Raw genomic sequence first — 25,538 nt, 5'->3', positions numbered from 1 at the left:
CATTTGAAGAAAACCTAACACAAATTTCAGATCCTCACTGAAATAAACTGTCAAAAATTATAGGAAATTATCTTATGTAATACTTTTCTTGGTGTAAGCATAGTTAAGACGACCTCTGCTGAAGTTAGTCTGACACACTGTACCTTATTATTTAAACAGGGTAAGAATACATGAACAATCACTGTGGCTCAACTAATAGACAACAGCTTGTGGAACTCTGGCTACCTGTGTGCCAATATTCAGAAATACGAATTATTTCAAGCAACTGAAGCAAGGAACTTAGGCAAAGACACTATAAAAACGTCATAGAACTTTTTAAATGTCCCTGATTATGTACTTTATTAAATCAGTAAAACAAGCCCCAAACAAATAAATCAGAGGTAATTGAAAAAAAAAAAAAACCAGCAACCTGAAATAAAAAGAAATTAAAATAAGCATTTTGTATTTCAATAGCAAGGGTAATGCAAAGTGTTCAAAGTGTGTAACTTGTTACGAGATAACCAAAACCAAGGGATAAAGAACTTCTAATGCTATTGCATAATACGTCCATGTAAGACTATCACATTATAGTGACAAACCAATGACCAATTATTTCAATTCTACTGGTTTACAAAGCAAACAATACTTTTATCACATGAGTTTTATTAATGTTTACAGTTTTCAATTTTCTGCTTTGTTAGTAATGAAACACCAGGAAGTATCCTACCAATTGAAGTGTAGAAATATCCTTCCACCTTTGTTTTTCAGCAAGTAAGCATAAAAAGCAGTCTGAACATCAGGAAAAAAGTAATCAGAACTTTTTTTATCCCTGTAACACACTAAGCAGCACTCTCCTTATTTCATTACTCTTTAAAATGCCGTTGACGGTGATGTTCTTTTCAAAATATTTATCTTAAATTACGGGGTTTTGTTGCATTTTTTCTAAGTATAATAATGTGACACTGCATTAAGATGCAAAACCAGCTTTGCATGCAACACTCTTTTCCAACAAGTATCTTTTTGAATTGTTGGGGGGGGGGGGGGTGGAATTTCTCCATTTGGTTTGAATTCTTAAGAACATTAATATAGACTTACAGGTACGAGATGTATTTTTAACTAAAGGACATTGGTCCCACGGTAATGGATGCTGAAAAGACTGGGAAAAGTAAAACAGACTCCATCCAATAATGACATTGTAGTACAGAGCCACAAAGAAACACACCTATAAAAAAAGACAGATAAAAAAGTTAGTACGTGCAACTACATTTGCAAATTAAAAAAATAAGAAAAAAATCCCAACTGAACTTCTGCATATTTCAGCACATCAGCCACTGAACCTAATTTTAATTAAGTCAGAAAAAGAACTGAATGTCTTTCCCAATTAAAGAACTTGCCAAAATTTTCGCTCTTCTCTGTATTTATCACGTAACTCCTATACTTTTACAGGCTTTTTTTCTCCAGAAGACTACTTTGTTTCCTAGTTCCTTATTTCAAAAGAATCACAAAATACATGTTAAGTGGTTTTACAGACACATCTATATCAACACTTTTTAATATTTTAAGATCTCCCAAAACATTGTAAACTGACCTTGATGCTCAACTACAGATCAGTAGCCTTTCCCTGCAGCAAAACAAAGTCTAACAAACCACACAATTAATGTTAATAACTTACTACACAGCTTGCAAATCCAATTCCTCCAAGTTTGGGGCTGATGTAATTCCATACACCAATACTCCCTCGGCGGATCCTCTGCCCAACAGCAAGCTCCAAGAAAAAGAGTGGAATCCCTATTATCAGTAGCAAGATTAAGTATGGCACAAGATAGGCACCTATGAAAGGAATAAAGAGTCAGAGTGACTGAAGAAGAGTCAGAACTTGACACAACAAATGTGAAACCTAACAGCTTCAAGCTTGAATTAGTGTCCACAAAGCTTTTCTGATCACATGCAAAGAGTAATTTTAACTGATGTAATTGGCCATACATCTTCTAAGATAGGAAAAACCCAGAGACAGCAAATTTCCAAAGCACTGTAACATTGTGAGGCAAACCCTACTGAAAGTTAATTATTATCTAAGCTAGTTGTTCACTTGTGTGAAATTCTAGACAATTAATCAAACTTTTAAGATACACAGTGAGGCAATCAGGAGCTGAATCGACATCTCTTAAAACACTCAACACCTTGACATCTAACACAGCAGCAAGACTTAATTTATAAAAGAAATACAGAAAATACTGTGCACATAACATTCTGAATTACATCCAATCTTAAAACAGTTTTAAAAGATCACCTGTTGATTTCTCCATGTGCACTTCAGATGCTCAGAAAGAGGATTTCACAATATACAAAGAGTGATTATACCCAGCTAAGCAAAACACTACATCAGCCCATTTCTACCAGGCTCCAGAAAGAGATTAGGAACATGAGGTGGAAATTAAATGGAGTATTGTAGGTCCAGATCTCACATTACTCAAAAATGCTCAAAAAAAAAAAAACAAAACACAACTGTTATTTCACCTTTGTACATATTTGTAACACCTTTTTTCAACATTTTATTCCTAGGAAGTGGTGATACAATACTAACTTAAGCACATATCTTCATTTATTTCAGTGAAACTAATACGAAGCAAATATATCCATACACTAAGCACACTGAAAAGTTCAGAGCCTGACTTACTCCTTAGTGTTGCAGAGTATTTAACACTAGAGCTAACAAAACATTCAGCCATCACCAATCAGCAACGTGGCATCTAATTTTCAAAAGCCTGGCTCTTATGCTGCAACATAAGAGTACTGTGCTGCCCAACAAACTCTAAAGGCTTAGGACTTTTGATTGCAACCATTGTAAGGTTAAAGAAAAGCACCTGAGAGATGCATACTGCAGCATGTCAGAGCAAGCTACAAAGCAAAGACCTAAAGACCTCAGGAGCTTAGACTCAGAGCTATTAAGTTGTATAATCAATCTGTTCATCTCTGCAATGAGAGAGAATCCGAGCAAATTTCAGAAACCTTGGGATTCATCTTCAACTCCAGCTAAGTTTTACTTCAAGTTTCTTCATCCAGCGTCAACTTTCTAGGGCCTTTTTTTTTGGAGTCAGAATACACTGTCATTTGCATATCCTTAGTAGGTAACTTATCTCATGGGATAGTTTATTTTAGAAGAGTTGAATTTTCCTAAGCTGTGCAGGAGACTGCAGATTTTCTGGTACTTTCCACTCCTGTGTGGGTCCACTCGCTACAGAAAAACTGGACATCACCTTCTGCTATAAAGATCTTGCAAAGATCCTAAGCATGGAGTAACTACAGTCTCAAGTCTAAGAATAGTAGGAAAAAAAAGACGGAGTAAATAAAACCTGAAGAAACCCACTGCTGGACCAGACAAATAATATTGATCTTATTTACCTCACAGTCTACAGGCTATTATAAGAATGGAATATCTCCTTGTGCTTTATTTTCATGACATGATAATACGATATCACTGACATTGAGCAGCATTTGGTCAAAACCTGTGCCAGGCTCTGAACAATATACCTGTTTTGAGGTTACAGTACACCCCTCATAGAGCCAAACATCATGGTCTACCTACTCACTGCTATGTCTACTGAGGTAGCAACTATACATTCCCGTCCAGTATTTTGGTGTTTTGTGTATCATCTTATGTGCACTAAACAGAAAGAATGCAAAGGACTTACTGTCTACTCTGAAAAGTGTGACAAGAGACAGAAGGGAACAAATGTAAGGAAATAGGAATAGAGTGACAACCACATTCTAAAATGAGGGTGACCACCTGTCTAAGAATGTACAAGACAAATAATACCATTAAACACCCCTGATTTATCATCTACATTCCCTCAAAATTCCTGCAAGACAGAAGTACAGTTTACTCGCATTGCAAATGAGAAGCTTTGGCATTACAAGCTTTAAAAATTTGGTCATACAATTAACTGAAAGCCAACAGTATATAGTTTCTTCATCATGTAACACTACTGTGAATGATACCTGAGGTCTTAATTAGACAGGTGTTCACAGCTGTGCACAGACAAGCCTAAACAGCTGAAAATAACTGCGCCCTAAATGACTTACCCTGTATCCCACTGGATGACTGTACTAGAGCAGGAACTGAACCCACCTCTTCAGTGTCCCAGTCCACAACCTTGATCACAAGGCTGCAAAGTTAAACACGTATTTAAAGACTGGGCTGACGTGGGTGTTTTATAGTGCAGTATCAATGTAAGTTGCAAGATTAATCAGTCAGATTTAACTAAATGATTTACAGAAATGTGGTGTTAAATCCATGTCACATTACATATGACACAATCCTATATTCAGTGTGTATAGCCAGCAGAGTTCACCTGTATACTGCAGGCCTTGTGCAGAGCACCTGAAGCACTGGTCTTCTCATCAATCCAACCTGCTGAAGTCCCTTTTGTTCTTGTGCCCCTCCCCAAAAGTGGGACATAATGGAAAATAGTGTACCTATGAGTTTCAGTGCAATACACTTTGGACACTGGTGGATTATACAGTGGTGTATCGCAGCTGCAAAGGGCTTCTACGCCCTATAAATAACATGAAACCACTGCATCTCTAGACAAGTATTTTCTTTCAGCCTTCTCTTGAAGCTAGACATCAAAGAACTGTAAGACATCTTCACCTCATCACAGACCAGAATCACTATGGAAACAGATCAGTATGACTCTAAGTTGCTAGCGCATGAAAACATGTGTCCTTGGAGTTAGAATATTGGATAATTTTTATTTGAATAAGAACAATAAACTATACATGGTGGCCTTGAACAGCACCCTACAATTAGTTATATCATCTGCTACATCTACCCGCTATGCAGCCTTCTGAATATTACAATTTTGTGCAGTTCAGGATCCCCAGATTTCCCCTTCTATATATTCAAAATTACTCTACTGTAAAGTCACTTTTTTTCATATTTTTGCCTTAAACAACGGCTTTGATATTAGAAAACTTATCTCAGCGTCATAAGGACAAAAAAAAACCACCAATAAATCCTCATCCTTCTTCACTAGAATGAATAATAAAGATAAAAAAGATTGCAGGAACTGGTGAATGTTAATACTGTACACAGCACTGCTTTGATTTTTGATATTTACAGTCTACTAAACTCCTGTAAGTGAAAATATTTACCATTACAAATTACAAATTGTTTTTTATCAGGAAAATCTGATAAAAGGTTTTATGTTTTATCTGTAGGTTTGCAGTTTATCTTACTGATTGGACAGTCTTCCTGTCAGTAGTCTTTCATGATATAAGTAAGTTCAGGTATGCCTATTTACAAAACTGTGCTTAAAGGATGAAAATGACCTTAGCTAATAAGCTTTAATGAAGAATTACAATAAAAAAAGACATTTTCAGCACACTGAAGTACAAATGAATTTTGAGTCTGATCATACAGTTTAAGTCTGAGCTCACAAAATAGTACTGAAGTCATCAGTGAATTCAAGACACTGATCATGAATTACTGATCAAAAGCTAAATAATTAAGCCACTGAACTCATACTCAGTGTTGGGAATACTAGGTAATATCTGCTTTGCTCCCATTTTGCTTGTATTAGACAATCAGACTGCAGCTCGTAATGACTACCCAGTATTTAGAGTTTATATAAGTGCAGCAGGAGGGCCAGGAGACCTCCTTGGATGGATAAGGAGCTCCTGAGGAAAATCTGAAGGAAAAAAAGAGGCTTATAATAAGTGGAAGCAAGGACAGGTGGCCTGGGAAGAGTACGGGGATGTTGTCCAGGAAGCAAGGGACCAGGTTAAGAAAGCTAAGGTCCTGTTAGAATTAAACTTAGCTAGAGGTATTGAAGATAACAGGAAGGGATTCTACAGGTACATAGCAAATAAAAGGCTAGGGAGAATGTAGGCCCCCTCAGGAAGCTCTCTGGAGAACTGGCTACACAGGATTTGGAGAAGGCTGAGGTTCTGAATGACTTCTTTGCCTCGGTCTTCACTGGCAAAGGCTCTGAACAAACCACCCAAGTCTTGGAAGGCAGATGCAGGGACTGTGAGAATGAAGACCTTAGGCCCACTGTAGGAGAGGAACTGGTTCGAGACCATCTTAAAAATCTGAATGTGCACAAGTCCATGAGATCCATCCGTGGGTCCTGAAGGAGCTGGTGAATGAAGTTGCGAAGCCGCTGGCCATTGTATTTGAGAGATCATGGCAGTCAGGTGAAGTTCCCGATGACTGGAAAAAGGGAAATAGAACCCCCATTTTCAAGAAGGGGAAAATGGATGACCCAGGGAGTTACAGACCAGTCAGTCTCACCTCTGTGCCTGGCAAAATCTTGGAGGAGATTCTCCTGGAAGGCATGCTAAGGCACATGACAAACAACAAGGTGCTTGGTGACAGCCAGCATGGCTTCACTAAGGGGAAATCCTGCCTGACCAATTTGGTGGCCTTCTATGATGGGGCTACAGAACTGATGGACGGGGTAGAGCAGTTGATGTCATCTACCTGGACTTGTGTAAAGCGTTCGACACTGTCCCACACAACATCCTTGTCTCTACATTGGAGAGACATCAATTTGATGGATGGACCACTCGATGGATAAAGAACTGGCTGGATTGCCGCACGCAGAGAGTTGTGGTCAATGGCTCAATGTCCAGCTGGAGACCAGTAATGAGTGGTGTCCCTCAGGGATCAGTGTTGGGACCGGTCTTGTTTAACATCTTTGTTGCTGACATGGACAGTGGGATTGAGTGCACCCTCAGCAAATTTGTCGATGACACCAAGCTGCGTGGTTCGGTTGATACGCTGGAGGGAAGGAATGCCATCCAGAGGGACCTTGACATGCTTGTGAGGTGGGCTGATGCCAACCTCATGAGGTTTAACCATGCCAAGTGCAAGGTCCTACACCTGGGTCGGAGCAATCCCAGGCACAGCTACAGGTTGGGCAGAAAAGAGATTCAGAGCAGCCCTGCGGAGAAGGACTTGGAGGTGTTGGTTGATGAGAAAATGAACATGAGCAGGCAGTGTGTGCTTGCAGCCCAGAAAGCCAACCATATCCTGGGCTGCATCAAAAGGAGCGTGACCAGAAGGTCGAACGAGGTGATCCTGCCCCTCTACTCTGCTCTTGTGAGACCTCACCTGGAGTACTGTGTGCAGTTCTGGTGTCCTCAACATAAAAAGGACATGGAACTGTTGGAACAAGTCCAGAGAAGGGCCACAAGGATGATCAGGGGACTGGAGCACCTCCTGTATGAAGATAGGCTGAGGAAGTTAGGGCTGTTCAGCCTGGAGAAGAGAAGGCTGCGGGCAGACCTCATAGCAGCCTTCCAGTAGCTGAAGGGGGCCTATAGGGATGCTGGGGAGGGACTCTTCATTAGAGACTGTAGTGATAGGACAAGGGGTAACAGGTTAAAACTTAAACAGGGGAAGTTTAGATTGGATATAAGGAGGAAATTCTTTCCTGTTAGGGTGGTAAGCCACTGGAATAGGTTGCCCAGGGAGCCTGTGAATGCTCCATCCCTGGCAGTGTTCAAGGCCAGGTTGGACAAGGCCTTGGGTGATATGATTTAGCGTAAGGTGTCCCTGCCCACGGCAGGGGGGTTGGAACTAGATGATCTTAAGGTCCTTTCCAACCCTAACTATTCTATGATTCTATGATTTTCTCAGCAGTTCCCAGCAACAGCTGCTGGACCACAGAACTTAACAATTCAATCTGCTGACATTTTGGTATAAAATACAGAATACTTAAATGTAAAGACTCATGGCATGACTCTACATGTCTACCTCCAAAACATACTGGCAAGATACTCTGCTACAGATTTCACTATGCTGCTCGTAACTTTTATCTGTTTATCATTTTTACTATTCTTTTCAGATTTTACATCACAGAGATATTAAAAAGACTGACCCCAAAATGAATAAAAAAACTACCAAAATCAGGAAAATTAAGCTAACGCTCATCAAAATGCAACACAATTTGGTGTGCAGTACTTTGTACACTCCAAGTAAATCCTCTTATAATACACAACACTAGAAGCACCTCTTGGGTAACTATGTTCACTTGTCTTCATAATAACACTTAAATATCACCTAATCTAGCAGAACAGATAATGTTGTTTGCTTTTGTTCCTTTTAATATGTGAAAGTACCATTTTTTTTCTGCTAATCCTAAAGGGAAATGATAACAAAATCGAATAAACTTTAAATAGCTCTTTGAAAAAAAGCACAAGGTATGCAAGCTACTCACCAGGTGATAGCTATAAGCAGCAGGCAAATATAGGTCTAGTCTGTCACTATTTATTAGCCTTATGGCAAGACTGGGTACACCTGAGTGGTTTATTTTCATAGGAAGCTGAGGCAGCTCTGAACCTACTGCATGCTAACATGGGTCCTGAAATTGTTATATAGGAACTGTGTCTATCTGAACAAACATACATATTTGTCTTCATATAGTAAAGGAATTATAAATAAACTGTATAGTATAAAAAATTATAAATATAAAAACTTCTAAAGCTAAGTTAGAGAATACCCAGGTCCAGTGCAAATAACCTTCTTGAGTAATCAAGGAATAAACAGCTTTTTTTCAGCTGTAACACACTGAAAATTAGTACAATAGGTACCTTAAGTGACAGATGAGAACTCGGCATTGCTTACCAGAGGTAAGGAGGACGTGGTGAGGACAGAGGTGAAGTAGGCAAAGATCTATGATCAGTTCCTCAAAATTTTACTGAACACCTTCAGACCCTCATTCACAAAGGCTACAAACTCCTTTGGGCCCTCTGTCTCATTACAAGTCTAGAAAATGAGCACCCTGAAGTGCTCAGTCTCCTTCAGCCATGTGTGAAAGCCAGCAAAGAGCTACCCACTCTAGTCGTATCTTAGTTGAGCACTAACAAAACCCCAACAGGTATTACTCTAAATATTTACAAGTTTATATGCATGAAAACAACAGGAGAAAACTGTTAAACGATCACAAGAAATAAACTGATTTTGGTGGTGCAGACCAGACCCAGAAACACTGATTGGAAAAATACCTATGGATGGCTAAGCATCAGTGAGTGTAGCGACACACAAGTTACTTTTAAATATGGTATCACAAATAACTTACTGACGCAGTACAGAGCTCTGAAGTCAGGAATGCTGGCATACCACAGGCCACAGCCAAAACCAAACCTAATCTCTCTAGAAAACAGGGCAGTAAACACCCAGTGTTTTCCCCGCAAAATCCTCTTATAATATATATCTAATTGGGCTAACTTGGCTGTATCTTTCTGTGCTTCTTTTGTTTTGTTCTTCTGCATACAAAAGGTTGGGTTTGGTTTTTTTCTTAAAAAGATAAAACTGAAGACTACTATGTGGTTATGATTTGCCTCCTCCTTTACTGGTGGCTTTGGAACACTAAATGTTCAAAGAAACTTGTGAAGGAAACTAATGAGTAACTATGGGTTTAGATTTTTTTGGTTTAAATTTTAAGTATTTTTAGTGGTTTACCACTTTTTATTATACTCCCCTTGCCTGACAGTATTTGCCAGATATAACTTCATTAAATGTAGGGAAGAAAATGAAAAATGCTTGGACAAAACCTAGCCATGTTTCAGTGAAACATCTCTGATGAAAATCCACAGAAAGGCTGTTTACCTTATAATGGAGACTCCAACAGGTATTTATAGTAATGCACTCTCAGCAGAAGACTACAGAGCAGTTCTGACACTGACACTTAGAATGGGTTGCATAAAACCACTCTTTTACCTAGAATTAAACATGTAGCAAAAAACTGGAACCTCATATAAAATGTAGATACAGATTTTCTCACCATGCATTTGAATTTTTCCCTCCTTCCTTTTTCTCTCCTCCTATTCTTTTACTTGTGAGAATTATCTCTCCATCTGCAGACACATATACAGGCACCAATGTACTTTATGTTTCAACATTTTGTGTCACCCTCACCATCTTGCATTAAGGTTAACTTGAACACCAAGAAAGCTTTAGCTCTAATGATCACTTGCTTTTCTCTGCTGTTCTGAAGGTTGCAATTCACTAAAATGGGGAAAAAATACTGTTAAAGCCAAATATATCCTTGGCTCAGCAATGTGTAGAAAACATTATTTCTCCACAGACTCCACATTCAAGTTCCTGCAATCACAACACAGGGGAAAACGTTTAATGCCAATCTGAAATGAAGGTTTTGGTTTTTTTTTTCCAAGTTTGATTAATGAAGTGCAATAATGTCTGAAGGTTGGTGGGTTTTTTTTGGTTTTGTTTTTCCCAAAATGTGAAATTATTAACTAAATGCATTTAAATTTTATCTGAATTAAATTAACACTTGCTGGCAGAGTAACTTTAAAAAGCTCCTGATGGCATGAATCCAACAGCCTAAGGAATATACCAATGGATCTTTAATGTTGGTTTGAAAGACAATCCAGTGGTCTTGCAAATTTAGGAACTAACTACATCAAACACAAACTTTCAAAACGGACGCCACTACACAGAACAAACTGCTTTAGTGCATTATCCTTGAGATTACATCCTGACATCCATACTTAGGATGAAATTATAACATTTTAATAGCTACACCTTTAACTATGAACCAGTTTGGTTTAAAATTATTAGCATATGTATTATTTTCTTCAAATAGCAGTAATACTTGATTAATTCTATACTGTGTCTAGTAGAATATATGAGATTGCCATCAACTGAAAAGCTATGGGTTTTGAGAAACTACATATAACAAGTTTTCTCAGTTAATGTTACAGTTACAGATGAAGAAAATTTCAGATTCCACAGGAATCATTAAATCAACCATGTAATTGCTTTCTCTCCAGAATAAAGTTGAAAAAAAGGAAGTTAAATGAGAATTAAAAAAAAAAAAAATCTTACAATAACGAGATATAAAAGAATTCTATAATAATTTCATCCTGGAGATGGAATATTTCAAAGTATATCCTGGAGATGGAATATTTCAAAGTATAACCTTCATTTTTACAGCTTGAACTCTCTGAGAGAAAATAAAAGAATTGTACTCTGATCATATTCTAGGCTTATTTCTATATTCTTCAATCACATCAGTTTTGTCATCCAATTTTTAAAATCCAGCATGAGTAAAATCTTGTTCGGTATTTTCTATTCTGTGGTACAGATTCACTTTTTGTACCATAGAGAGTGACAAGTTTGGTTTGAATTCAGACAAGTAAATTGCTACAACAGGATGTGCATTAATGTAATATAGCAGTGTACAGTACAGCATAGGATAAAACACTAATCCTGTATTCAGAGGAAGGGAGGTCTCCAGCCTCATACTTCATACTACATTCAAGACCACAGGTGGACAGCTAACAACCAAACAGCTTGATGTTAATGTTCTAAGTGAAAGGTAACTTGCTGTTTAGGAAAATAGTTAGCTATAAAACAACACAAAACACCTGCATTCTCTTAAGGTAATGATTTAAATTCTTCATTATCAGTAAATAAAACCTTTTCACTCCTACAGTATTTTGTCGTTCCTGCAGGAAATAAATCATGATCAAGTGGCCTAGGAGCTAAAAACAATTAAAAGCAATTAAAAAGTAAAGGTGTGAAGCTTAGTACTGCTCAATACTGAAGACTGAATGCTGCTTTAGTCTTTGAAGTGGATGCAGATATAATGCCCTGATTTATTGTCCAAGTACTACGAAGAACACTTCAGCAGAACAATAGCCAGGTCCTAAATAATGCAACCTCTCTGTAAATACGCGTTTTGCTTAGACACTAGTTTGACCACTAAAGTCATACCAAGAGCTTTATTCCCTAAAATGTGTAAATTGAATCTTAATCTGCTACTTACTTTAACAGATGTATCTCACTACGTAAAGAGAATATGGGTGTCTCTTCATAGCTTCTGGTAGAAATTAAAGGAAAAACCTGACATGATGTAGCAGGTTTTGTTGTTGAAACCTCTGCTAATCATGAAACCAGATAGGTTAGCTTTATCATTTAGATATGGCCAGCTATCACAAGACTTACCTCCACCATTTTTCTGACACAGATATGGGAATCGCCACACATTCCCTAATCCCACGGAAAATCCAACTTGTGCCAGAATATATTGGAGTTTGCTGTTCCAAGCAGGTCTTTCATCTTCTACATCTGAACCTTCTTCAACGTCAACATCTTTTTCTTCCTGATCATCAACCATAAGTTCACTCTTCTTAAAGGGATCATCTGAAGAGTCTTCATTAGAGAGAAGGTCCTTAACTGACTCAATGACCTCATCATCTAGTTCTCTTTTCACTACCTTGCTGTTCTTAGGCATTTGTAATAAAGAGAAAATCAGCAAGGAAGTCAGGTTCAGCTGAGACAGATGGACAAGAGCTGAAGAAAGCTCTCCCTCTGCTTGGCCAAGAATACTGAAGCAATAGGCTGAAGACGGTGCCTGATGAGTCCTTGATACCAGGGAATCAAGAGTTAAGGACTTCGCTTCCTGAAAGTTTGTTCTACTGAAAGTACCTGTGAAAAAAAATAAAAAATAAAGAAGGATTAATGAGAAGAAACTTATTTACAAATCATACACTTTGGTGCTTATCCCAATTATCTGAAAGAGGTAAAAAAGAAAGGGATGTTAACTCATTTCCAAATTGTAGAAATTAAGTTCACTGTACTTAAATATTTATGTAGAATACATTTCATTCACTTTCTGAGAGTTTTGGTTTTGTTTTTTATACCTTCAATACTGATAAGCTAATTTTTCATATTTTGACAACATAACAAGATTGTTTTTATCAGGCGTAACTGTGTATGCATTTTATAGAAAAATTAGTAGCCCAATTTCATTACTTCCTGATTTAACAGCTGTACTTCAATCTATTAAAAATGTATTTTAAACAAAACAGATTAAGTTTTTCAGACCACTTCAGAAAGTCATGCAGCAATCAAAATTTTTATATATAGGATGCATCTAGTGCTTCAAAGGGTGACTTGTTTTCCTGTATTCTTCAAGGAAAATATAATCACCAACATATTTTCAAAGGAGAGATGTTCATCATGTATGAAGTTTGATGCTTTAGTTAGTTTCTTAGAAATAGGAAATAAACATATCTGAAACATCTGAAAAGCTGTAACCAAACCAGTTTTAAAAGCCTGCTGTTTCAATTGTGTATGTACAGACACAAAAAAAGCCTGCATTTGAATACGTATTGTCTTTAACACAATGAATAATTTAAAAAGACACACAAACTTGCTTGCAGCTGCCACACTGAAGGTAACCCTAAGATTTTGGGGAGGAATGTTTTTCAAGAAATTCCTCACTAATCACATGGCATAAAACTAGTATGTGCAAAGCCATCTGCACAGCTAAGAGTCTTAAAAGGGATTTAGATTACGTGTTAAATTTCATGAAAACCCTGAAGAGGGAATACACAAGGAGTCTAATCAAGAACTGCTAACTGATGAACATCGGAAATTACTCCAGGATACAGGAGACCTTTCAGCTTTTGCTGCAACATCTGGTCCTTAGCACTAAGGCTGTATCATGTTCTGATGAACTCACACATAGCTGAGAACTGCAAGGTATTACTGGACTGTTAGTAAAATAACTGAGAGATCAAGCACCTTACAGCTGCTTCAATCACAGACCAGAAGAAAGACTTCAAGTCACTGGAACCCAACCCACACCTTATGAAGGTGAGACTGCACAACACAGAAGTAAAACCTCTGTCACTGCAAGTACTATCACTAGCCTCATGGCTGACACAACCATTAAATTTTTCAACAGTTTCTAAGGATTTGGAAGTTGAACATCAGTCCAGTTGCCTACTGAACTCCACTGTAACCTCCTTTCCTTCATTCCCTAGGCTCCCGTCACTGCCTTCTCACGTCTCACTCCCTCCTCATGTCTCACTCCCTCCTGTTACTGCCTCTTCTCAGCAACTCCAGTTCTGGCAGTCAGCCCAAATGTTTTACGCACAGTAGAGCCTACCAGTTTCTGCTCTGCTTCATGCTCACCACTGTCACTGGAAAGGTTCATGGTCCTATAAACCTTCCTTCTGACACCTGAGGAACTAGTACCAGGCTTTGTTTTGACTGATACCAGTTCTTTAAAAAAAAATTAAGTGTATGAGCTATACACAGAACAGTATAATGGAGAAAAAGAGTTGTTGAGACAGTGGAGAAATCCTAAAACCATATCCTGTATATCTAGGCTAAATCAGTGTCTATTTAGGCCTCTGTTTTGTCTTTTGGGTTGTAAACTCTTCAGAGGACTACACCCTCTTATAGTTCATGTATGGTTCAGTAGCTCTTAGCTGTGACTGAAATATGCAGGTAGAACCAGAATGCAAACACTAATAATACACTAAGTTGAAGCATTTAAGCAGTTCTAATAGAGCTTTGGGACTATAAGCCGCAGCATCTGGTGCTTCAGCTACTACTTTCAGTCACATTTGAAACTTGTCTTTTCCTTTTGTTCCCCTGATGCAAATCAGAGCAGCTCTCAGTTCCAGTAATTACTAATAAGTTCAGGGAGTACGTTAAAATGAAACAGTTTTCTCTCTGTAATAATGTAACGGCTGTATAAGTGAAACTACACAAGTATTTGTCTGCAGGTCTGAAATCCTGCTCTAACTGTAATAGGCAAAATATACTTTCAGTAGAAAAGGCACAAGGCACCTACCAGTATTTAATAAAATGTTTAAAAGGTCTTATCTGTATTAATTATCTTAGACACAGTAGCTTGCAGGGCAGCATCTGGAGCTCTAACAGATGAGTCAATTCCAACAGAAATTGCATCATTCTGTCCTGTCATGCATTAAACATTGCATTAGTACACTTCAGAATAGACTGGGCTTGGTACTTTTATTCCTAGCACAGAATAGTATTAACATCCCTTTCATTAATCTTCCATTAAGCAGGATGTTACCCATAGCACTATTACTGTATAGATTGCAATACTTGCAGGGCTTGAGAAAATGTGGGAGCCATGCTCAGCACATTGGTGCTTGGCTCTTCCAGCACCGGTTTTCTAACTATGTGTCACTGTACAAACTGCATCAAGGATGCAGGACAGCCCTTCAAGATGATACATCACAAATCCACAGGTGGTCTCTGACTGACAGATTTAACAACTTGTTCTCTATACTAAAGGAGTCAGTACCAAACCAAATGAGTCCTACCTCACCGGACACCTCAGGTTCAAATGCTCAAAGCATGGTCCCAGCTAGTTTGTGCAAGGACTCTGCCATTCCATGATAAGCACTCCCAGAATACATTCTAAGACACCACAGAAGCCTCTTGCTTTGATCGAAATCAAACCCTCACTGAAGGCAGATGCCAAACTACTCCGCCTGAGCATCTAGGCAGGGATGCTCCCAAGTGAAGACTGAATAGTCATAGAATCATTTCGGTTGGAAAAGACCCTTAAGATCATCAAGTCCAACTGCTAAACTAACACTGCCAAGTCCACTTTTAAACCACGTCCCTCAGTGCCATGTCTACATGTCTTTTAAATACTTCCAGGGATGGCGACTTGACCACTTCCCTGGGCAGTTTGAAAACCCTTTCAGTGAAGAAATTTTTCCTAATATGCAATCTAAAACAATCCCTTGAAAGTGTTACCTCTTGTCCTATCACTTGTTGCTGGGGAGAAGAGCCCATACCCCACCTTGCTACAACCTCCTTTCAGGTAGTTGTAGAAAGTGGTAAGGTCCCCCCTGAGACTTCTCTGGACTAAACAACCCCAGTTCTCTCATCCACTCCTCGTAAGACCTGTGCTCTAGACCCTTCACCAGCTTTGTTGCTCTTCTTTGGACATGCTCCAGCACCTTAGTGTCTTTTTTGTAGTGAAGGGCCCACAACTGAACACAGTATTCAAGGTGTAATCTCACCAGTATAGGGACATACCTTGTAAAGTTGTAAAGTTATTCACCAGCATAGTTCAGCTAAATACGAGCTTAGCTGAACAAGTTCTTTTTTTTTTGTTTGTTTAATAACACAGTATTGAACTTCAGCCCTTCAACCCATAAAATGCTGGTTTAGGTCCCCAAATCATTTCGATCTGGTCCAGTACAGAACTGAAGCTCTTCATTAGCGCTGAATAGCAATTAGACAGTAACAAGCCAAATTCTGCTACACAGACCTTTCGGGTAGTTCCACTACTAGCTACCTTCTAAACAGCCTTGTGCATCAGTACAGCACTATGAGATATTCCTCCTAAATACCATTAAAAATCTACATAACAAACCACCATATTTACTGATGAACTAATGAAGTCACTATCAGACTCAGTCATTCCTGAGATCATTTTAAACTCCAAATACTAAATTTTGTCATGTATTTTAAAATAGTAATATTCTATTACACCACCTTGGATTAAAAATAACATGTCCAAATATAACTTAGCCTTATTAAAGCTCTTTAGAGGCTGGGGCATTGTTTTGGTTTTGGGTAGGTTTGCTTTTTTTTCCTATCTTAGATCAGATAGTGGAATTTGATCAATTGATTTAATCTGGTTTCCAGGCAGCTTCACTCATCTTTTTCATAACTTCAAATGATGTCATGTCAGGTGAAAACACTGAAAGGAACTTTTTATAATCACATTTACTTAAGAATATAACATTTCTCTGGAATTTTCCACAAGTGAAATGAACAAAGAATGATGGAATCCCTTTTCTTATATAAAATCCTCTTAAAAAAAAAAAAAAAAAAAAATCTTAAAGTGACCTGACAAGTGTCTGTATTGTTTGATGGAATTTAACAGAATGGAAACCGCAGAACAGTACATGGGTACATGGTTCATTTAGAAGAACATTTAGAAAATTATTCTGTCGCTGAGCTAACAGTAATCAATAATCTAAGTTAGCATGAACACACTTCTGGAAACAACCAAACAACTCAGCTACATTTTTATGTCTTACTAGCACTGTCCTGGATATGTTTAAATCTCTATTTCTCATACTGAAATATAAATCAGTGAGTCTTTTTTTTGACACATCGAGCAAACTGCAGACCCAAGCTTTCTCAGAATTCAGTGGGAATTTTGTTATTTTCTTCTACAAAAGAAGAATCAAGACTGCATTAGCATGCACAAGCAACATAACCTCATTAGACTACCACATTATTAGCAAATTAAGTAATAATCCCTTGTGACAGGGAATTCAGTCCCAAATTAGCTCCCTGGGAGATCTGGGCTTGCTCTAGAACTTTTACGTCAGCATCATTCCCACATTCAGAAATGCTGGCACAGGGAGATAAGACCTGTAAAGCCCTCACTGACCAAACTGCAAACATTTGCAGTAAGACTCAAAGGGACTTCAACGGGCAGAGCACCAAAAGACACAGTGAAAAAATTTACTGCATGCCATTTTCTCACAGTCTTTCTTATATGTAATGTCTAGTAAGAGAGTCGTACTAGTGCTGCTCAACACTGCCTGCTCCTCTTCACCATTACACTGGTAATCTTATGTCGGGATCCTCTTCAATGCATTTCTACTAGACACATCTGCATGCCAATATAGAGACACTTACTAGATGAACATTCTACTTCTCGTTCTCCCAACTGTGTAGCACCAGTAAACAATTAAAAGTTACGAGGCTGGAGAATTTCACATGTATGAAAAAATAGGTGAAAAAAAAAAAAAAAACTCGCTTACAAATTTGTAAGTATAATGAGTACAACCACCCCATGTTCTTGCAATCACAGCACAAGTCTCTATAAAAAGCCATTTGTAAAGCAATTTCATGTTTAAAACATCCCATAATACTATTGCAACAACTGATATAACTATTAAAGAACTTTCAGCAATGATTTTCTGACATAAATTAAACCACAATTATTTTTACATTGTGTTCCTTTTTAAAACTTTCATTATAAACCCTCCATTCTTTTCTAAGACTGTACTTATTTCTTTCATTATCTCATTTTTACATCTGATCAAAATGCAACAATTCGGCAGCTTCAAATTGTAATGCATTACAAGTAATCCTCACATCTTTGATCAAAAATTATTTAAATCTTCAGCATGAACTGGAAGGGAAAGAAACGAAAGAAGGGGGAAAAATATCCAGGCAGAAAATAACTTTCTAGAAGGCTAGTGTAACATCATTAAAAAAAAAATAGAAAAAAAAAACAAACAGAGAATTGATACCTTTTTAAATTCAATGTCTGCCGTTAAAGGGAGAAAAAGATTAACATCCTGTTCTTCAGACCTCTGCGCTCTTCTCTGATGGAGCAGTTAACATAGCAGCACGCTGCTGTGGGGATAACAAAATGCAGTATGAAACTACAGTCAGTTCACAGTACTATGATCTCCGCTTTGAGGGTAGACTGTGATAGCACAGCTTACCAGTCCGGTCCCACAAGCTTACATCTTGCACTCCAGTTCACAAAATCTCCAAGACTTCCAGTGAAGAAACTAGTATGAGTCAGCACAGGACACAGAACTAAAAGTCAGGATTCTCACCATGGCATATGTTTGTAAAAGATCCTGACTGATATTCATGACAAAGGTTTCAGTCCCTATGAAATCACTGGATGAGAATTATATGCAGAAGTGAAGAAGATGAGCTTTTTCACCTTGAAGGAAGCCTATGAAATGCATCTCAAATACAAGTCCATGAGGTAGGCATAGAGAAAGCATAATGGAAACAACCAATACAGAAAAAGGAACACCAAAAGGACTACTGAGAGTCTGCATAAAGGAATCAGGCAACTGGTGCAGGCAGGATGCTAATGGCCATCATATCTAAATGAGAAAGAAAGAAGACTGCAGGAGAAAACTAGGTTTCGTGGGAGTACTGTGATTGTGAAGAATGGCTACCATTGGGGGAAACCTGTGTAAGACGACTATTTCAGCAAGAGTTACACTTTGTAAGAGTACTCATAGCACAGACTGAATTACTGCTGCAATGCACCAGTGTGTTCTTTGGCAGAAACAAGAATATGTACCATAGCTTTTTTGCCTAGTCAAGCCCACCTTTACCTGTCTACTGAAGCAGCCATTATGCTGCTCTTCCGCATGGACTACATGATCTGGCATTTTGCCCTGGCTAGTTTAATAGAGCCTGTCAGTAACAGATATCTATTCAATAGGTACTTAACTCAATCATAATGCAAGATAATTATATTCTATGCAATGCAACTCACATTTATCTGCATTCTTCAGTGATGTTATCAGAGACATGCTAATGCATGTTACACATACTACACTACACTGTAAAACAGTAACAGCTACAAGAGACTTGAAACCATTAGAAAAAATGAATGGTTTTGATTCTGGTGTCACTATACATTTAAATCATTTAGACTATAGCAAAACAAGAGAGACAAGACTAAATTCACACCTCCTTCAAGCAGAGGTAGTAGTTGTACAGACTTCAGTGACACTGCACCTGTTTCATATGCCTGGGAAATTTGTTCTCAGTTCCTACAAAATGTTTTTCCTGGTTTTGTCTTACATCTAGGCCCTGCACAGTCTCAAATGCTGACAGTTTCTCTCCCAGATTAGTCTCCTTAAATTTTAGTTACAGGAAAATACTTCCTACTGTTGTAAGACAAACAGAATTATTTGTCAAAAATAGTTAAAATTTCTTTCTCAGACTTGTTCATTGGTGGTAGATTTGATTTTAGCAACTTGTGTGACTTCTTCCATATCACTGGCCCAACGGAATGTTACAACCTAGAGATCATCAGTCTTAATTTTTTCTTTTCATTACATGTAATCTTTAAAGACTTTACTGGCCTTACTGTAGTTTCTCACCTGCTTTCACAGGTTTCTTAGTATTTTCTTCTCATAAATCAACCTCTCTGAAATACTTCACAGACTTACATGATGTGCTAACTGTAATTTCTTATTCAGATGGAGAAAAGGCATGACTTATTCTCTGGTCTTTTCTTACATGTACTTTATTGAAAGAATAAATTCAGTAGGTACCACACCTTCAGCTGAAGCTGATGAAGTAATCTCAGCAATACTGACAATACTTGATTGGTCAAGTTCAAACTGCTGGCAACTTGAAACAAAATCTCAATTTTCTAAGTAAGTTCACCACAAAATACAACAGCACCACAAATGTATTTTAAAATCTTATCACACTTCTAAGAAATAAGAGACTATAAAACCATATTAAATATTTAATTAAATAGTGAAGTTATTTAAGCTGCAAATCAAGTACTGAACATTAGACATTACCAGATACATAGTTGCCCTGAGACTTCAATTCTCCGACCTGTGTGTTTTGGATCACTAAGTAAATCAACTTGTCCTTGCAAAGAATTTATGTGATTACTTTGTTGTCTGGTTTTTATACATAAGCAAAGAAGCTGAACTGTTCATAGACAAATCCCCCTCAAAGATGATTATTTCATTATATAAATCATGCCTCCAAGTTATGTTACAGTAAATCCTACATCTTTAAAAAGAAAATTATTAATACCAATTCCGCTGTAGAAAATCCAACACTGTAAATGTCCTATTACATTTTCCCATCCCTTCTCCATTTCGGCTTAAGAAGAGCATGCTGACTCATTAGCACTGCAGCACCATTTCTGCACTTGAAATATGAAAAATAGTATCACTTGCCAGCAGCAGAAAAATATTTTCCTGCAGTGGAAAACAGGCTACTGGCACCATGACTCAAGGCATTGTTCTACACTGTATTATGCAACTTTTCTTGCATTTCTCCTATACAAAAAAATACAGAACCCTTAGTCTTAAGAGTGAAGGATAAAAATGAAGATATCTATTTCAGTGAAGGCTTCTGGGAAGCTCAGCCCAGTTACTGCCATTACCTAAAGCAACTGTTCTGGGAGTTACCACTACTCTTTCACACTACTTTGTATGGGCATGTCAGGTTTTGTGCATCAGATCTTCAGTAGAATAGTGCTCAGTTATTATTTACCAATGATAACCTTTTTCCTAAATTATTCAAGAACATTTCCTGTGTAACAGCAAGGTTATTTTGAATCAAATCTCAATAAAGAATGGAGTTGCTTAAGTTTTAAGCTGCCACCTGTCAAAGTTATTCTGTTAACAAGAATTCAGAGATCTTTAAAGTCACATGGAAAAGCTGCTACTGGCATTTCCATTTTCTACAATCCATTGCCATGACAATCTATAAACTACATGAGCAAAAATGTTCTTTCAAAAATCAACAGATACTTTCTCTTTTGAGCATTATTCCTTGATATGAGTGAAACAGCACAATGGAAAGTAGCAGGGAACACAGGTGAACGTGCCCTTGATGTGAACGCTTCGGGTTGCATACATGAGAATTTCAGAAAGAAAAAAACAACAAAAAAAATCTGCCTTCCACAAAAGATTCCTACCACTAATACTTCTCAAGTGATGTAATTCCATACCACACGAGCAGCAGCTACTCCAATATATCTTAACAATGCATTTATGCCAAAAGGCATAGCTGTTATTAGTAGACTCTGTTTCTGAATAACCTGTAGGGCTTTTTTCTTTTCTGAGAACTTCGGCATTTTAAGTCATGTGCGTACAGGCTTTTGCAATATACAGCAAAGAGAGTTGTTCAATCTATATGGTTCTCATCTGCACCATTACTTTTTTGCTTGCTTGCCTGTAAGAAAAAAGAAAACTGTAAGAATGACAAGATACTAAAGGTCAAAAGGAATCGGCTTATGCTGCAAAACTCATTTCAAGATGTCTTAGCAATTTCACTTACTCAGTTTCACTGCTGGTGGTACATCTGAACAGCTATGAAATGGTTTGGATTTTCATGCACAGATCAACATCAATGAAATTTTTTGTGCTTGAAGTGCAGAGCTGAGCTCAAAGGAAGTGTCTGATACGCACTGAACACAGGCTGTAATGCTACTGTTATCTTAACATGGTCTATGTGTAAACCACGAGATCTTGTAGATTAACTAAGACAAAATTAGGCAATCTTTCCTAGGTATTTTTTAAAGTTTGCTTTTTAATGAGCTGATGATAACAGGAAACACGCTACTAAACAGAAGGGAAAAAAGTATGTTGCCATGATTTTTTAATCAAATGGAGTAAGCTGTCTGCATGATACAACCAGTGCACATGTACGTGACATCAGATTCATTTACACTTTTCCTTGGAGGGGGAAAACGAGATTTGGATCCCTGTCCTATAGCATGTCACACTGACACACTGATGGTGACATGCTACTTAAAAATTATTAGGCTTCTCTTAGAAATCAATACTACAGCAATGAGCTTTTTATGTAGCAATACCATACAGAAAATAAAATGGCTGATGAGGATGAAGTCTTGACTACATCTTTTACAAATAAAACGAAGTGCAATTCACTTAAACGAAAGTATTCCAGTGGCAACCTCTCATGTGGCAGATCAGTGTGACTATACAGACGTATTTCAATCATCTCATTTACTTTCACAACAAAAGCAGAGCCTTCCAAAGAAATTCTAGTTCACTTTAATACTAGCAAAATCTGTGCAATACCTGCCAATATGGGCATGGCAAATAAGAACAATTAGTAAGAAAACTGAAAGAGGATAAGAATCACTGGGAGAAAACTGTAGGTGTCAATCAACCCCGCGGATAAGCCGTAGTACACAGAGCTCTGGAAACATTTAAATCCTGACCAGAAAAATCCAAGACGCACAAAGGTTCAGAGCAGGTCCTCATTACCATACCCACCCAAACATGGCTGACACCAGGGTGCACCAACTAACAGCCCAACGGGGCTGCTGAGTGATGCAGTGGCGGAGGGAAAGGAGGGGACGGGAAGGGAGGTGACGGCGGCGAGAGGGGAGACACCGGCAGTCACCGCCGGGCGGCTCCCAGTCCCCGGAGCAACAAGGTAGTGCCGAGGGGTCGCAGGTCTCCCTCGCCCACCTTCTGCTCCTCCGCCCAACCCTCGGACACGGTTACCGCAGCCCTCGCCCAGCTGCGGCTCCCTCCTCCCTGGCACACGGAGCCCGCGGACCCCTCCCGGCATGACTGGCGGTACTCCCGCTCCCTCATCTAGAGGAGCGCCCTGCCGAGCCCTACTCCCAGCAAGCCCCGAGCCCTCCGCGCTAGGAGGAGCATGAAAGCGGCGCTCCCCCGAAACACGAGTTTCCCGTACATCCAAGGTGCCTCACCCAACACGCGGGAGATGAATGAATCTTATGTCACTCGCGGTACCAACAGGATGCAAGTTCCCTGCCTCCCCTCAGTAATTCTAATTATTATAAAAGCAGCCCCGTACATCCTTTTAACCTACCGCCGAGTTGGTTAACACATGGGCAGCTACCACGGGGCACTCGCTATTGTCTAACACGGGCCGCTGTCTCCTTGCCGGGGCGAAGGCAGCCTCCCGTGGGGGAGCTGGGAAAGCCACCCCTCAGGAAAGCAGCGGACACCGGACAGAAAGGGACCCCACGCGCCCGGCCCATACTGCCCCTTCCCCCCCGGTGACACACGGGAGGCGGAGGGCCGGCGGTGCTGTTCCCGCAGCACAGCCGTGCTGGGGAAGCGCGGGTCGCGGCGGCCACCAGGCTCTCCTCGCTTACCTCTGCCCGCGGGGGTCGCCGGGCGCCAGCTGTGGGAACGAAGGAAAGAAGGGGGGGCCCGGGTACCCCCCGGGGCACGGAGCAGCGAGCGGGGCCGTGAGGGTACAGGGCTCAGAGACGGGCAGGCGGCAGCAGGGACATGTGTCCAACCCTCGCTGCGACGGCGTTTAAAGACAGACATAAAAAGCGGCGGCGGCGGGGGGGGGGGGGGGGGGGGGGGGGGCAAGAGAGGGAGGAAAGGGGAGGGCAGCGCCGGGCCCGGGGAGCCGCACCTCCTGACGCAGGGAGGAGCGCTCCCTCCCCCCGGCTGCAGCAGTGGCAGCATCGCCTGCGGGCGGGGAAGACGCAGAGGCGGTAGCGATAGAAAGAGGGTGATGGCAGGGCCGTCGCCGCGCCAAAAGCCCGGCGGCCGCGCTACGACGCTGCGGGTGCCCCCTACCCAGCCACCTCCTTCCCTCCCTCCTTTCCTCCTTCCCTCCCCTCCCGCCGCCGGGACGCGTGGCAGTCACCGTGTCCCCGGGCTCCGTGTGCAGCGCACGTGGGCTGTGCGCTGCCGGCGGCGTGGTGGTGGGGGCCATCCTGGAGAGTGAAGGGGTGGAGAGAAACTGAGAGGAGGATGGAGAGCACCGACCAATACCCGTGGTGATGGGGCACAAGTCTTGTGAGCCATACCTTGGCTGCTGCTGCAACCTCGTGTAGATGCTGTTTCGCGTAAACGGCTCCCCTAAACTTCCTGTCATGAAGTCTGTCCCGTGCCCTTCTACCGGCTTTTTTCTTTTACTGGCATTTTTCTATAACTGAAAAAGGCAGATGGATCCTGGCTAGAGGGAACGGCTTGTAGAAGAGGAAATCAGCTGTTCAAAGGGGCGTCAGGGAGGCAGGAAAGGCATGTTAGCTTTGATGGAAGTAGGAGCGATGGAACTGAGTGAACGGTTTTAATGATCATGCTGTGAATAATTATCGCAGCAGCTTAAATCTCAACACATGCCAAATAAAAATACATAACTTTCTTACACCACGTGAATCATGGAGCAATTCTTCTTCAGAGTTACGAAGTTAGTCTGCCTACATTTCTTTCATATTTCACTGAGAAAGCTGTGATGCAAACTTATTTTTGTATTTCTGCTACATTATCGAAAGCATTTTAACATAGTATGGTGATTTTCTCATCAATAGTAGACTTAAATAATAATTTCCACAATGCATTTCAGTTATATGTAAAAATGGTCCTGTAAATGACAGATTTTGCACATAGTGACTGAATATGATTTGGAACTCAGTTAAAATGAGCTTATCTTGTGTAAGTTTCCAATTGTGAACTAAACTTCTTTTCTAGTAAGTACTAATGAGAGGAAGAATTTATGCTTTCTATTGGCAGATTATGAGTGATACTTTTATTTAGTAAATTAACTACTAATGTTATCACATGACTGCATAGTTAATTGACACAGCAAAAGGTCATTCCTGGATCTCTCCGAATTCTGTATGCAGTTATTGATGAGCATATATCTGTAATTGTGTTCTCGATTATTTGCTGCCTCTAATTTTAACAAAGGAAAGGTATCATGCAACTTTTAATGTCCATCAAACATATCATCAGTCACTTAGAGCTTTTTGCAGTTCCTTGAGGAATTTGCAGTTCCTCAAGTACAATGTAAAATACCACATTGATAAGCATCCAGTAGCAATCTTCCCTTCAGACTTTCTGCAAACCAGCGATCTACATTCAGAATAGATTGACTGGGGTATTTTTACTGCAGCTCTTGTGTCTTTTACTCCAGTGCTTTCAGTTCCTTTCTAATCTTTTCTAATTAGGTTTATTGGTATTTGAAATAACCATCTTTAAATTTCACATTGGTTTAATCTTCAAAGTGCAGACATTTCAGCTTCAAAACTGTTAAAGCAATTCCACTTCCAAAGAGAAGGATTTCCACTTTTGTTTCTGGGTACAAATGACAAAAATGTGATGGAAAAAGTAACTTTTGCCTTTAAAAAAAAAAAAAGAAGAAATCACTGGTGGACTCAAGGGTTGTGATTTAGCTATTACAAGATTGAGCTATCATTCTCTAACATCGAGTTATGGGCCTATACACATGCACACTGAAA

At 39.5% G+C, this 25,538-nt stretch overlaps 1 protein-coding gene across 1 annotated transcript in view; it reads right to left on the bottom strand.

Annotated features, from left to right (window-relative positions):
* SLC6A15 (solute carrier family 6 member 15) overlaps nucleotides 1-23,477 on the bottom strand; it is a 41,673-nt gene extending 18,196 nt beyond the window's left edge. The window contains exons 1-4 of the mRNA XM_061454671.1: nucleotides 23,433-23,477; nucleotides 11,957-12,439; nucleotides 1,652-1,809; nucleotides 1,075-1,201 (exon numbers count right to left, since the gene is read on the bottom strand). Coding sequence (XP_061310655.1) covers nucleotides 1,075-1,201; nucleotides 1,652-1,809; nucleotides 11,957-12,245 — 574 coding nt within the window. The 5' untranslated portion in view covers nucleotides 12,246-12,439; nucleotides 23,433-23,477. The remainder of the gene's footprint in view (nucleotides 1-1,074; nucleotides 1,202-1,651; nucleotides 1,810-11,956; nucleotides 12,440-23,432) is intronic.
* Nucleotides 23,478-25,538: the final 2,061 nt, after the last annotated feature.

The sequence above is a fragment of the Pezoporus flaviventris genome, unplaced genomic scaffold, assembly GCF_033815535.1.
Source record: "Pezoporus flaviventris isolate CSIRO_AGI_PZ_B2104156 unplaced genomic scaffold, CSIRO_AGI_Pfla_v1 ptg000016l, whole genome shotgun sequence".
In the NCBI taxonomy this organism is placed as follows: domain Eukaryota; kingdom Metazoa; phylum Chordata; class Aves; order Psittaciformes; family Psittacidae; genus Pezoporus; species Pezoporus flaviventris.
The sequence above is the reverse complement of the archived record's forward strand: the minus strand, read 5'-3'. Positions and strand labels throughout refer to the sequence as shown.